General features: G+C 38.8%; 1 protein-coding gene across 12 annotated transcripts in view; it reads left to right on the top strand.

Moving 5' to 3' along the window:
* The window catches only part of FILIP1 (filamin A interacting protein 1), a 396,243-nt gene that overhangs the window by 367,234 nt on the left and 14,861 nt on the right, over positions 1–14,148 (top strand). For all 12 annotated transcript variants that reach the window (XM_077162256.1, XM_077162261.1, XM_077162258.1 and 9 more), the window contains one exon: positions 8,809–11,614. In XM_077162256.1, the coding sequence (XP_077018371.1) occupies positions 8,809–11,614 (2,806 nt within the window). The remainder of the gene's footprint in view (positions 1–8,808; positions 11,615–14,148) is intronic.

The following is a 14,148-nucleotide window of genomic DNA, read 5'->3' as shown; positions in this document are numbered from 1 at the left end:
GACCTCAGGGAAGGTACTATCATTTCCACCATTTTACAAATGAAAAAGATGAGGCACAAAGAAGTTAAAAAATTTGGCCAAATCCATTTAAATTTCAGTAAGACTTTTAAGAGGCTCCTTTGACATAGACCAGCAAAATGTAGAGTTCACTCTGGGTGCTAGGGCCACAGCAGTGATTGAAATAGAAATCTCTCCTTTTGGGGTGTTTACATTCTAGAGAAGAGAGACAGTTTATAACAAAAAATATAAATTAAAATATACAGTGTGTTCAATAGTAATAAGTGCTATAGGGAAAACTAAGGCAGGAAAAGGAAATAGGAAGTTCTCTAATGACATGCACAAGGTGAAATAGGGTAGGATAAGAAAGGCATCCCTGAGAAGGTGATTCCTGAGTGTTCCAGAAAATGGAAACAACCAATACAAAGGTCCTAATGTTGTACCATCCCTGGAGTGTTTGAGGTACAGTGGAAAATCAGTGTGACTAGAGTAGAAAGAGTGAGAAGATTTTTAAGTGTTGAAGTCAGAGGAATAGGGGAGGAAGGTAATCATGCAGGGACTTTTTAGACCACTGTGAGAATTCTGTTTCCCTCAGAGTAAATGGGGAGGCTGTTGAAGGAATTTGAGCAGAAGTGTGACATGATCCAATTTACCTTTTCTATAGGATTGCTCTGGCTTCTGGATAGAGAACCAACTGAGGGTGAACAAGAGTGGAAACTGGTAGACAGATTAGTAGGCTATTGCAATAATTCAGATAAGAAATGATGGTGGCTTGGGTCACAGTGGAAGCAGTGGAGGCAGTAAGCAGTAATTGGATTTATATACATATATACATTTGGGGGGGGGTGGGGTTGGTGCATGGGAACTGAGCCCTGATCTCCCGCATGGAAGGCGAGCATTCTACCACTGAACAGGATATATTTTGAAGGTAGAGTTGACAATATTTGCTGAAGAATTGAATGGGAGGGTGTAAGACAGAGAGGAGTCAAGGATGACTCTGGATTCAGGGCCTAAGTAACTAGAAGAATGTGATTGTCTTTGACATAGGAAATATGGAGTTGGGACGGGATTACAGGGGAAAATTGTGAGCCCAGAAGAGATAAGAACTGAAAAACACAGTGGGTACTAATTGAATGTCAATGTCCATGTGTTTTGGTTTGCTAAAGCTGCCAGAATGCAATATACCAGAAATGGGTTGCCTTTTATAATGGGGATTTATTAGCCTATACATTTATAGTTCTAAGGCCATGAGAATGTCCCAATTAAGGCATGAACAGAATGATACCTTCTCTGAAGAACGGTTGCCAGCATCTGGGATGCCTCTTTCACATGGGAAGGCACATGGTCAGGCACATGGTCAGTATCTGTTGGTCCTTTTCTCTGGGTTTTGTTGCTTTCATCTTCTGGTTCCAGGGTCTTCCTCTTCATGTTCTGTGGGCTCCTCTTGGCTTCTCCCAGGCTTTTCTCTCTAAATTCTGCGGATTTTATATGTCTTTCAAATGCTCATAAAGAATTCCAGTAAAAGGGTTAAGACCCATTTTGAATGACATCTCAACTGAAGCAACTTAACCAAAGATCCCACCCACAACAGGTCTGTACCAGCAGGAATGGATTAAAATGAACATGGCCTTTTCTGGGATACATAACAGCTTCAAACCAGTACAGTGGGTAACAAGATATATTCTAAAATTATAAATACTTCCTCTATTTAAACAAAAAATATTTTTCATTGAAAATTACAAATTAAAAAATAAATATTTATCTGGTATCATTTTATTGAGAGATCTTCTTTTATAAAAATATATCTACTTATCTATCTACTTAAATAAACTAAAGAGTAACAAAGACTTCATGTCTTAAAATTGATTGATGTAAAAAAATGACAAGGTTCATTCATGTAACTCCCAGTATGTACAAATTTCTATGAAATGATCTGAGTTTAACATGATAGTGTACAGATAGTAGTCTTCTAACAAATACCTGTCTGGTAAATGATAGGAAATTATAAAAGAAGTAGCACTCTCTTTATTTTCCAGGCTTGCATTGATTTATGGGAGGCACTGAGAAAACACTAATGAAAACATATAGGAAATCAAATGGTGAAATATAAAAACAAAACTTGGCCTGTCTTTATAACTTCATCTTCTGACTAATGCCCCACTCATCTACCCACAGCTTTGTCTTCTTTCCTTGAGCTCATATCTTTCATGTTCTGATGCCTTGGCACAATCTGTTTCCATTTTTGCAAGATGCCCTACCCATCTCCACTTGCTCTTTTCTACTTCAAAAACTTTTATGATGTGTTTTCTGAACCCTTCCCCTGGTTCCCTCTCCTCCGGGTTTCCACAATATTTGTTGTTCCTTTCAGTTTATGGCTCCCGTGGCTCCCACTCTAAGCTTCTGTGGGTCCTCTCTTAGCATCTCCAAGGCTTTTCTTTTTGTGTTCTCTGTTGGCTTTTTCTGCCCTTTATCCTCTCAAAAGACTCCAATAAAGGATCAAGATCTGTCTCGAATTGGGTGGGTGTTCTAGTTTGCTAGCTGCCAGAATGCAATATACAAGAAACAGGATGGCTTTTAAAAGGGTAAATTTAATAAGTTGCTAGTGTACAGTTCTAAGGCTGAGAAAATGTCCCAATTAAACAAGTCTTGATTCAAGAAGGCTGATGAAGTTCAGGGTTTCTCTGTCAAGTGAAAAGGCACGTGGCGAATACGGTCAGGGTTTCTCTCTCATCTGGAAGGGCACATGGCGAACACAATGTCATCTGCTAGCTTCTTCTCCTGACTTCCTATTTCATGAAGCTCCCAGGAGGCATTTTCCTTCTTCATCTCCAAAAGTCATTGGCTGGTGGACTCTGCTTCTTGTGTCTATGTCATTCTGCTCTGCTCTCTCTGAATCTCTTTGCTTTCTCTCTTTTCGTTCTCTTTTGTAGAATTCCAGTAAACTAATAAAGACCTACCCAAATGGGTGGAGACACATCTCCCCTAATCCAGTTTAACAACCACTCTTGATTAAATCACCTCTCCAGGGAGATGATCTAATTACAGTTTCAAACATACAATACTGAATAGGGATTAGAAGAAACGACTGCCTTTACAAAATGGGATTAGGATTAAAACATGGCTTTTCTAGGATACATACATCATTTCAAACCAGCACAGTGCATCCATATCAATTGAAACAACCTAATAAAGTTCCCACACACAATAGGTCTGCACCCACAGGAATAGATTAAAAGAATATGGCCTTTTCTGGGGGTACATATCAGCTTCAAACCAGCACACATCCCCATGTGACTTTCCCTTGATCCTGGATTTGATCCTCAGCCACACCAACTAGGAAACTGTACTTGGGGGGCACTCAGAAAATGGACTGTGTGTTGTTAGGTTCACCTTAAGAGAAAATTTAAGATGTGATTGAAGAGAGGAGGTAGAGCTAATGGAGCTAAAAATGAAAGAGAGACAGAGACAGATACAGAGACAGAGATAGAGACAGAGAGAGACAGAGAGAGAGAGAGAGGAGAGAGAGAGAGAGATGGAGAAGAGATATTCACTGCTAGGAAGACCTGAAAATGTGTTTCCTGGAAGTCAATATCCTTGTCCTCAGAATGAATGTGGCTCTCTGACAATGTCAGGCTCTGGCTCACAATATTTCCTACTGTTCCTTTTTTGCTTTCCCTAGCTGAAACATGTTGACTGTGGTGGTTTGAAGCTGTATGCACTCCATAAAGACATGTCCTTAAATGTAATTCATTCTTGTGGGTATGAGCCCACAGTAAGTAGGACCTTCAGTTAAAATGTGACCCACTTCAGTCAGGATGGATCTTAATCCTATTACTGGATTACTTTATTAGAGGAATGACAATCAGATGGAGAAAAAGCCACAGGAAGCAAGAAGCTGAAATTCAATGGAATCTGGAAGAGATGAGATCGTGTCATTATATGCCTTGCCATTTGACAAGTGTTCTAGTTTACTAGCTGCCAGAACGCAATATACCAGAAATGGAATGGCCTTTTAAAAAGGGAATTTAATAAGTTGCTAGTTACAGCTCTAAGGCTGAGAAAATGTCCCAGTTACAACAAGTCTATAGAAATGTCCAATCAAAGGCATCCATGAAAAGACAGCTGATGAAGTTCAGGGTTTCTCTCTCAAGTGAGAAGGCACATGGCAAACACAGTCAGGGCTTCTCTCTCAGCTGGCAAACATGGCATCATCTGCTAGCTTCTTCTCCTGGCTTCCTGTTTCATGAAGCTTCCCAGGAGGCATGTTCCTTCTTCATCTCCAAAGGTTGCTGGAGAACTCTGCTTCTCATGGCTATGTCGTTCTGCTCTGCTCTCTCTGAATCTCTCATTCTCCAAAAGGTTTCCTTTTTCATAGGACTCCAGAAACTTATCAAGACCCACCCAAATTGGTGGAGACATGTCATCATCTAATCCAGTTTAACAACCACTCTTGATTAAAGCACATCTCCAGGGAGATGATCAAATTACAGTTTTAAGCATACAGTATTGAATAGAGATTATTCTGCCTTTATTAATTAGATTAATTTAGATTAAAACATGGCTTTTCTAGGGACATACATCCTTTCAAACCAGCACAACAAGCTAAGGACCAAAGATTACCAGCAGCTAGCGCCATAACACCAGTCTTTGGGAAGAAAGCATTGATTTGGTGCCTTGATTTGGACTTTCTTTTAGCCTCAAAATGATGAACAAATAAACTCCCATTGTTTAACATGACCCATTTCATGGTATTTGCTTGAGAAGCCTAGGAAATTAATTTTGGTACCAGAAGAGTAGGGTTCTGCTATTGCAAAAAGCAAAACTTTGTAAATGGCTTTGGAATTGGGTAATGGGTGGAGGCTGTGAGAATTGTAAAGTACTTGATAGGAAAAGCCTAGATTGCTTTGAAGAGACTGTTGGTTGAAATATGGATGCTAAACATACAGCTGATAGGGTCTTAGAAGAAAATGATGGATGTATTGGATAATGGAGGAAAGGTGATCCCTGTTTTAAAGCAGTAGAGAACTTGGTGAAATTGAGGTTTGATGTTGGATGGAGGGCAGAATTTGAAAGTGGTGGACATAGATATTTCCAAGTGAAGTTGGAAAGTGCCACCTGGTTTCTTCTCATAAGCTTATAGCAAAATGTGAGAGGAAAGGGATGACCTTAGAAGTAAATTCCTGGGCACAAAGAAACCAGAAATTGATGGTTTGGAAAATTTTGAGCTTCTGGAAAATGAATCCCCACAGAATTGTGTTCCATGTGAGGGTTTAATTGAACATGGGACCACTCAGACATTTCAGTGTAAGTCAGGATTGGAGGTACAATTATCCAGGAAGGATGTGTGGAAAGTTATTTTATCTGGTGGTTTGGATCCCTGTGACTACATGCAAAAGAGACAAGTTTTTGGACAATTTTTATGAATAGCATCATGGCCAGCCTGGACTAAAAGGGTCAGAGAAGGGATAAGTTAAAGGAAAAATAATTTTGAGAGCAGAACCACGGAAGCTGAAGTCTGGACCAAAGACATCTTCTCAGGCCAAGAGAGTAGATCCACCCATGTGGGTGGAAAGGATGAGTCTGCCCCACCACCTGGAGAGGGTGAGACTTCCTCCCATTGTTTAGGATGAGTGCTGCTTCCTAAAGTGCTCAGAGCAGGGGGAGCCTGTGCCCCAGGGATTTCAGAGAAATGGCCACTGTACAAGCACTAGGAAGGGGTAGGGCTGCCATTTCACCAGGCCCTGAGGACAAAACATTGTTGTATAGATGATTCTCAGATCTTGAAATCTAATAAAATACGCCCTGCAGAATTTTGGGGTCTTTGGGATGTGTGACTCCTGTTTTCCTTCCAGTTACCCCATTGGGAATGGGAATGTTTGCCCTTTGTTTGCCACTCCTTTGTATATTGGAAGCAGATAACTTGTTCTCTAGGTTTCACAGGTACACAGATGGAGGGGAATTGTGCCCTAGGATGGACCACATCCATCAACAATTTTGATGAAACTTTGTACTAAGCATTACTTCTGAGATGACTGAAGGATTTGGGATACTGTGATGGAATGATGGAGAAGTACAGTATCTACTTTACATGTAGAAAAAACATGTCTTTTGGGGGCCCAGAGGGTGGAGTTAAGTGATCTGAAGCTGTGCATACTGTAGAAAAACATGTTCGTAAATTTAATCCATTTTTGTGTGTGTGAACCCATTTTAAGTAGGACCTTTTGATAAGGCTACTTCAGTTAAGGTATGGCCCACCTTAGTCAGGATGAGTCTTAATCCTGTTACGAGTTCTTTATAAGTACAGTGAAATTCAGACAGGCAGCAAGAAAGCCAATGGAATAAGAAGCTGAAATTCAATGGGACCTGGTAGAGAAGGAAGTGATCAGGAGATGCCACCATGTGCCTTGCCAAGTGACAATCTAAGGATCAAAGATCAACTGCAGCCAGCCCCAGAACACCAGTCTTTGGGGTTTCTCCCCAGTCTTTTGCAGAGAAAGCATTGCCTTGAAGCCTTTATTTGGACTTGTTTTAGCCTCAAAACTATGAGCAAATCAATTCCCATTGTTTAACCCGACTCATTTAATGGTATTTGCTTGAGCAGCCCAAGATATTAAATGCTGATTAAACATGGAAAGTCTTTTCAGATTGAGGGGATAGCGTGCACTCTAATTTTTACATTTATTTGTGTTTTATTATATCCATGTGTTGAATCTGCATGCTGGTCATTTTATTGCTATGTTTTCAATTAATCTTCAGAACAATCCAATGAGGTAGGTGCTAATATCCCTTTCTCCCTCCTTTACAATTGAGAAAATTGAGGATCAGAGAGTTTCAGTAATTGGTCAGAGATTACACAGTTAGAAAGTGGCCGAGTCAGAATTCAGACTCAGTTCTGTCTGACTCAAAAGCCTGTACCCTTAGTCACTTCAACTCACTGTTTCTAATAGCCTAGAGGCATGGTAGCCTTTTTGTGGAAACAAAATACTTACTTTAAAAATATTTTTAGAGTTTTAACATTTGAAGTTTAGAGCTGGCAACAATTGTATTTTCAATGAATTCTTCTCTGGCAGTTACAGTCAAGGAATTTGAAAATGGACATTTTATGTTAAAGATAGCCCCTTAAGTGTCTCCTCATCTGTGATTCTGTAGCATTATTGTTTTAAAGCCAAGTAAAAAGAGAAGATGGTCAATAAAATGCCCTTATTTTACATGTAAGGACCACACTTATTGAAGCTGTTATAGTATTGCTTATGTGAAGTCACAGGATTTAAAAACAAACCTTTTCACCCATTTTAGTGAAAAAGCCATAATAGTGTTTTAAAGCTATGCATTAGTTAATAGATGCTTAGAAACAAGGACAGATTTTATTTTAAAAATAAATTATCTTAAAAAAATTAAACTAAAAAATAAATTATCTTAAAAAAATCATCATGATGTCTTCAGAGCCATTTTGTAGCAATTATTTGACACTAGATTTGATTACATAAAACTTGTAAATACATATATATATACAATCATTTCTTGCACAATGCAATGTGAAACTATTAAATTCTATTTACTTAATTAACAGCTAATCTAGTCATAAATATGGAAAAATCATTCAGAATAAATAAGGAGCAGAATATATTGGGAGAATAAAATTTATTTAAACAAATACTTGTTTAGTAGTTGTTTATAACTTGCCTCTCTTATAAACACATTTATTACTAAAATGCATTCTTACATTTACATATGGTTAAAATGATGATTATTTTAACTCTGTTTTCATGGGTATATGAAATAACAATTAAGAATTGGTGCAAGTTAACTGACCAATGCAAGAATGACAAATACTGTGGCATATTTACACTCCTACATTTTAAAGCTATGCATGAGCACCATAGAAAAAATGCATTTCATATACATGAAATATAATAATTCTTGTGGCTGCCACATTTTTGTAATTTCAGTAACTCAGATTCTACCCCCTCACCACCACCCCAGCCCCTGCTTCATTCTCTATCAAACAGAAATTGTTTAAATCAGAAAACTGGGACAAAATTCTGTGCCAGTTTTGGTATCAATTAAAATCAGCTTATGTTGGTCACCGACCTTCTGTGCATTGTGTCTATCAGGTGAAATTTGCATGATTTTTTCCAAGGGTTCAAAATAAGAAAACTTTGACAGTTCTTCATTTCTGGGGCTTTCCTTTCACTTAAAGTAAATTTCTCTTCCTTTCTGCAAGAATGTGTATGTACAGAAGTAAGAGCATGTGTTCTGAAGTCCTGCTGCCTGAGTTTGAATCCCAGCACTGACACTTTTGTGAGACCTGTGGCAAACTCCATAATCTCACTGTGTCTTATTTTCCTCATGGAGATGGTAGTTGCAGTACATGTTTGAATGTCATGAGGATAAAATGAATACCAGTGTCCGGAATGCATAATGCATTGTATGAATAGGCATTTTTGTAGCACAGCCTAATTTTTACTTAATGGTAATTTTATCAAAATACAACAAATATTTTGAAAACTACTCATCAGTACTTACTGAATTTTCACGAGCAGAACAATCCTGGCTGACCAGAATCTTAATAAAGAAACAGAAACTACCCCCTCAAAGCCCTCCTCATGGTACCCTTCCAGTTACTACTTCTTTCTAAAGCTAACCAATATCCCAATTTTATATTCATTTTATTAATGGCTATTTCTTAAAACTCAATATTACAGCAATTGATAAGGAATTTATTGTGGTAGCAGTTTGCTTTTTATTTCCTAAGATTTAAACTTATTTGCTGATTAATCACTTAATATATGATTATGTTTTATTTTCTAGGTTGAAAAAGCTCCTTGAACAAGAAAAGGCTTACCAAGCCCACAAAGAAAAGGAAAATGCTAAGCGGCTCAATAAACTAAGAGATGAGCTTGTCAAACTTAAATCCTTTGCCCTCATGCTGGTGGATGAAAGACAAATGCATATTGAACAACTTGGTCTGCAAAGTCAGAAAGTACAAGATCTTACTCAAAAACTGAGGGAAGAAGAAGAAAAGCTCAAAGCAATTACTTCCAAATCCAAAGAAGACAGGCAGAAATTGCTCAAGTTAGAAGTAGACTTTGAACACAAGGCTTCAAGGTTCTCTCAAGAGCATGAGGAAATGAATGCTAAATTGGCTAATCAAGAATCTCACAATAGGCAACTTAGACTCAAGCTGGTTGGCTTAAGTCAAAGAATCGAGGAACTAGAAGAAACCAACAAAAATCTTCAAAAGGCAGAGGAAGAACTTCAAGAATTAAGAGACAAAATTGCCAAAGGTGAATGTGGAAATTCTAGCCTCATGGCAGAAGTGGAAAATCTCCGAAAGCGTGTTCTTGAAATGGAAGGTAAAGATGAGGAGATCACTAAAACTGAATCCCAGTGTAGGGAACTGAGAAAGAAGTTGCAAGAGGAAGAACACCACAGTAAGGAGCTCAAACTTGAAGTTGAGAAGTTACAGAAGAGAATGTCTGAACTGGAGAAATTGGAAGAAGCATTTAGCAAGAGTAAGTCTGAATGTACCCAGCTACATTTAAATCTGGAGAAAGAAAAGAACTTAACCAAAGATCTGCTAAATGAATTAGAGGTGGTCAAGAGTCGAGTTAAAGAACTTGAATGTTCTGAAAGTAGATTGGAAAAGGTTGAGTTAAGCCTAAAAGACGATCTTACAAAGTTGAAGTCTTTTACAGTGATGCTGGTTGATGAAAGGAAAAATATGATGGAAAAAATAAAGCAAGAAGAAAGAAAAGTAGACGGACTCAATAAAAATTTTAAGGTGGAACAAGGAAAGGTTATGGATGTAACTGAAAAACTAATTGAAGAAAGTAAGAAGCTCTTAAAACTGAAATCTGAAATGGAGGAAAAGGTATACAATTTGACAAAAGAGAGAGATGAGTTAGTAGGAAAACTGAAAAGTGAAGAAGAAAAAGCCTCTGAATTAAGCTGCAATGTTGACTTGTTAAAGAAGAGACTAGATGGAATAGAAGAAGTGGAAAGAGAAATAACAAGAGGAAGGTCTAGAAAAGCACCTGAGCTCACCTGCCCCGAAGATAATAAGATTAAAGAACTAACGCTTGAAATTGAGAGACTGAAGAACCGTCTCCAACAATTGGAGGTGGTTGAAGGGGATTTGATGAAGACAGAGGATGAGTATGATCAGTTGGAGCAGAAATTCAGAACTGAGCAGGATAAGGCTAACTTCCTCTCTCAACAGCTAGAAGAGATAAAGCACCAGATTGCAAAGAATAAAGCAATAGAGAAAGGTGAGGCTGTGAGCCAGGAAGCTGAGCTGAGACACAGATTTCGGTTAGAAGAAGCTAAAAGTCGAGACTTAAAAGCCGAAGTCCAAGCTCTTAAAGAGAAGATTCATGAATTAATGAACAAAGAAGATCAGCTTTCTCAGCTCCAGGTGGATTATTCTGTCCTTCAACAAAGATTTATGGAAGAAGAAAACAAGAACAAAAACATGGGACAGGAAGTCCTCAATTTGACCAAAGAGTTGGAGCTTTCTAAGCGCTATAGCCGAGCTCTCAGACCCAGCGTGAATGGCAAGCGAATGGTGGATGTGCCTGTAACATCCACTGGAGTGCAGACGGATACTGTCAGCAGCGAAGTAGCAGAGGAAGACACCCCGGCTGTGTTTATACGGAAATCCTTTCAAGAGGAAAATCATATCATGAGTAATCTTCGACAGGCAGGATTAAAAAAACCTATGGAGCGATCCTCTGTTCTAGACAGGTATCCTCCGGCAGCAAATGAGCTCATAATGAGAAAGTCTTGGATTCCCTGGATGAGAAAAAGGGAAAATGGGCCCCCAATCACTCCGGAGAAAGGGCCTCGAACAAATTCCAGTTCAGGGCACCCAGGGGAGCTAGTCCTTTCGCCAAAGCAGGGCCAGCCCCTCCACATTCGCGTGACTCCAGACCACGGGAACAGTACTGCCACTTTGGAGATAACAAGCCCAACATCTGAAGAATTTTTTTCTAGCACCACTGTCATTCCTACCTTAGGGAATCAAAAACCAAGGATAACCATTATTCCATCACCAAATGTTATGTCTCAAAAACCAAAAAGTGGAGATACGACACTTGGCACAGAACGAGCCATGTCCCCAGTCACAATTACGACATTTTCCAGAGAGAAGACCCCAGAAAGTGGAAGAAGCACTTTTGCCGACAGGCCCACATCCCCCATTCAGATAATGACAGTGTCTACATCAGCAGCCCCAGCTGAAATCGCAGTCTCTCCCGAATCCCAGGAAATGCCCATGGGAAGGACTGTCCTCAAAGTCACCCCAGAAAAACAGACTGTTCAAACTCCAGTACGGAAATACAACTCCAATGCCAATATTATAACCACGGAAGACAATAAAATTCACATTCACTTAGGGTCTCAGTTTAAACGATCCCCTGGGGCTTCAGCTGAAGGAGTGAGTCCTGTCATTACTGTCAGGCCGATGAACGTGACAGCTGAGAAGGAGGTTTCCACTGGCACTGTCCTTCGCTCTCCCAGGAACCATCTCTCGTCACGATCTGGTGCCAGCAAAGTGACGAGCACTATCACCATAACACCAGTCACAACTTCATCCACTCGAGGAACCCAGTCGGTGGTGAGTAGAAGAGGTCTCAAAGTACACAGTGGGGAGGGAAGGAGAAGTGAATAGTGAGACTAACCCAGACCCCACAATATAATAAAACCACATACCTCTCACTCCCTCTGAATCCACTGTTTCCTAGATGACTTGACTACACTGTTGCCAGAAATTAAAATTAAAAAATAGTTTGATAACTTGGGCTAATTTTGAGGGGAAATTTCTTTTTTTCATGTAAGTTATGGAGACCCCAAAGTACTTGCAAAGATGATCTCCTTGATATAGCAGAATAAGATAATAGCAAGTTTGAAATTTGACTTTTATCAAAAATACTTTTTAGAATCAGACTGGATAAAACAGTCAATATGCAAGAAGGATTAAAACTGTTCCTAGATCATATTTCTATAACCTAAAAATAGTCAATTTATGATTATGTATAAACATAGTTGTACTTTATTCCAAAAATAAAGTTAAAAGATTTTATTATCAAAAACCTTTTAAAAAGTAATGTGTGTTTGTATGTCTAGAAACTATGCTTTAGTAATAGTTTTAATTAATTACTCACCTGCAAAGAGTAGGTGCTTGATCAATATTTATTTAATAACTAGCTGGAAGGCTAAATGAAGGAGTGTAAAAAATCATGTCCAAAATAGAAAAACCAGGGCTTAAAAATAAAATCTAGTTTTCAAAATATTTTTAGTGTTTATCTCCATAGAATGACAAATTGATAAATATAATCATAGAAGAACATGTACTATTTTGACATTTATTTAAACTAATAGGCTAGAAATTCTTATAATTCTTAGACCCTGCACAAATTCTATCACATATTTTGTTAACTCTTACATATCGAAAAGTGGTTTATTTTTCCATACCTTCAATATAATTTGCTTTCATTCTCTGTGCGCCAATATAAAACCAAGATAGACTTCAGTGTATGAATTTCTAATTGCTCTGCTGGGAAAACTTTTAGTTATTGGTGCTATGGGGATCAAATAGCATTCAGAATTGCTCGCCCTTCTCAAAGGATGCAACTACTGCTGTTTAGGCCACAGGGAATGTTGCATGGGTGTGCAGGGTGTCCTGCTTCTTTCTGCTGCACTTTATATAAAGACAGTGGAGTTATAAATGGCTGTAATGGAGATTATGTAGTCATTCTCTCATGGACATAAACAAAAGACTACTATGTCCCTTCAAGGCTTTTGGAATCATAGCCTTAAATGTTTCTAAGCACTTCTGGAGGCAAATTTTCTGCTGAAACATTTTATTTCCATTTTAAGAGTCAGATTAAGATGGTCTTACCCTCTTAGCCTTTTTGACTACTCATTAAGCCTCATCCACAAACAGGATTTCAAACCAACTGTCTTAAGATTTCTAAGATCTGGATAATGGCCCCCTTTTTTCAGGTACATCAGATTCCATAAAATTCAAGGACAGCAAAAGGTTTATGATACTCCTTTTAGATTTGAACAGTGAGGCTAGTTCATTTGTGTATTTATTCATTCAATGTTAATTGTCAGCTACAAATTAGACACTGGACTAGGCTTTGGCATGCAAAGACAAAAAAGACATTTCCTTTGTCCTTTAGAAGTTCTCAATTTAGTGGGAGAGCCGGGATTGGAACCTATGTAATGGTCCTATGGGGGAGGTATATACAAAGGAGCTCCCAGAGAAGGCTTCACAGAAGAGGAGGTTTTCACAGATAAGGAATATTTTCAAGGAAGAAAAGGGAAGACTCATGTAGAGGGAACAGTATGCGCAAAGGCATGGCAATATGAAAGAGCCTGACATGTTTGGGGAACAGCAAGCAGTCCCGTTGTGCTGCAGCAGTTGGGCAAACACAGAGCAGTAAATGGAGAGGTAAACTTGTGTCAGATATTGAAGGACCATGTATGTCTTACTATGGAATTGACACTGAATCTCACAGAGTAGATAAAGAGAGCCCCTGAAAGGGTAATGAGCATGAGGGGGACGTTATATTATTTATGTTATAGAAAGATATGTCTAGAATACAGTTTAAAGGATAAATTGGAGGGGACAAAGACTGAGGACAGGGAAGCTATTGCTTCTCTAGACTGGAGTTCTCTAGGCTAGAGATGATGTAGGCTTGAACTATGGTAATGGAGATGTCAGAAGATATATTAAAGATTGAATTAAAAAGATTTCATGACAAATTGAGTATAGAAAGTGGCTCTGACTGAGTAAGCAGGATGGAAAACATGGGGGACAAACCATTTAGGGGAGAAGATAGGTAACTTGAGGGGGATGTTAGATAAGAGATGCCTGGGAAGACACTGGAAATACTCACCTATAGTTCAGGAGAGCTTTGAAACTAGAGATTCTGGGACTCACTGACATGTGGAATGGTAACTGAGGGGAATTCTCAGAGTGAGTGTGAAAAATCAAGGGGATTGAGAACTAAGCATGCTGACACCTATATTTGGAAGGCAGGCAAGGTAGTACAAGGAGCCAACAGAGAGATTGAAAAGAAGTTGTCAAAGAGGTGAATCAGAGGACACTCAAGTCAGAAACCACAGAGAGATTGTTTTAAG

The sequence above is a fragment of the Tamandua tetradactyla genome, chromosome 5, assembly GCF_023851605.1.
Source record: "Tamandua tetradactyla isolate mTamTet1 chromosome 5, mTamTet1.pri, whole genome shotgun sequence".
Lineage (NCBI taxonomy): Eukaryota > Metazoa > Chordata > Mammalia > Pilosa > Myrmecophagidae > Tamandua > Tamandua tetradactyla.
Note: the sequence above shows the minus strand (reverse complement) of the source record. Positions and strands in the feature narration are given on the sequence as shown.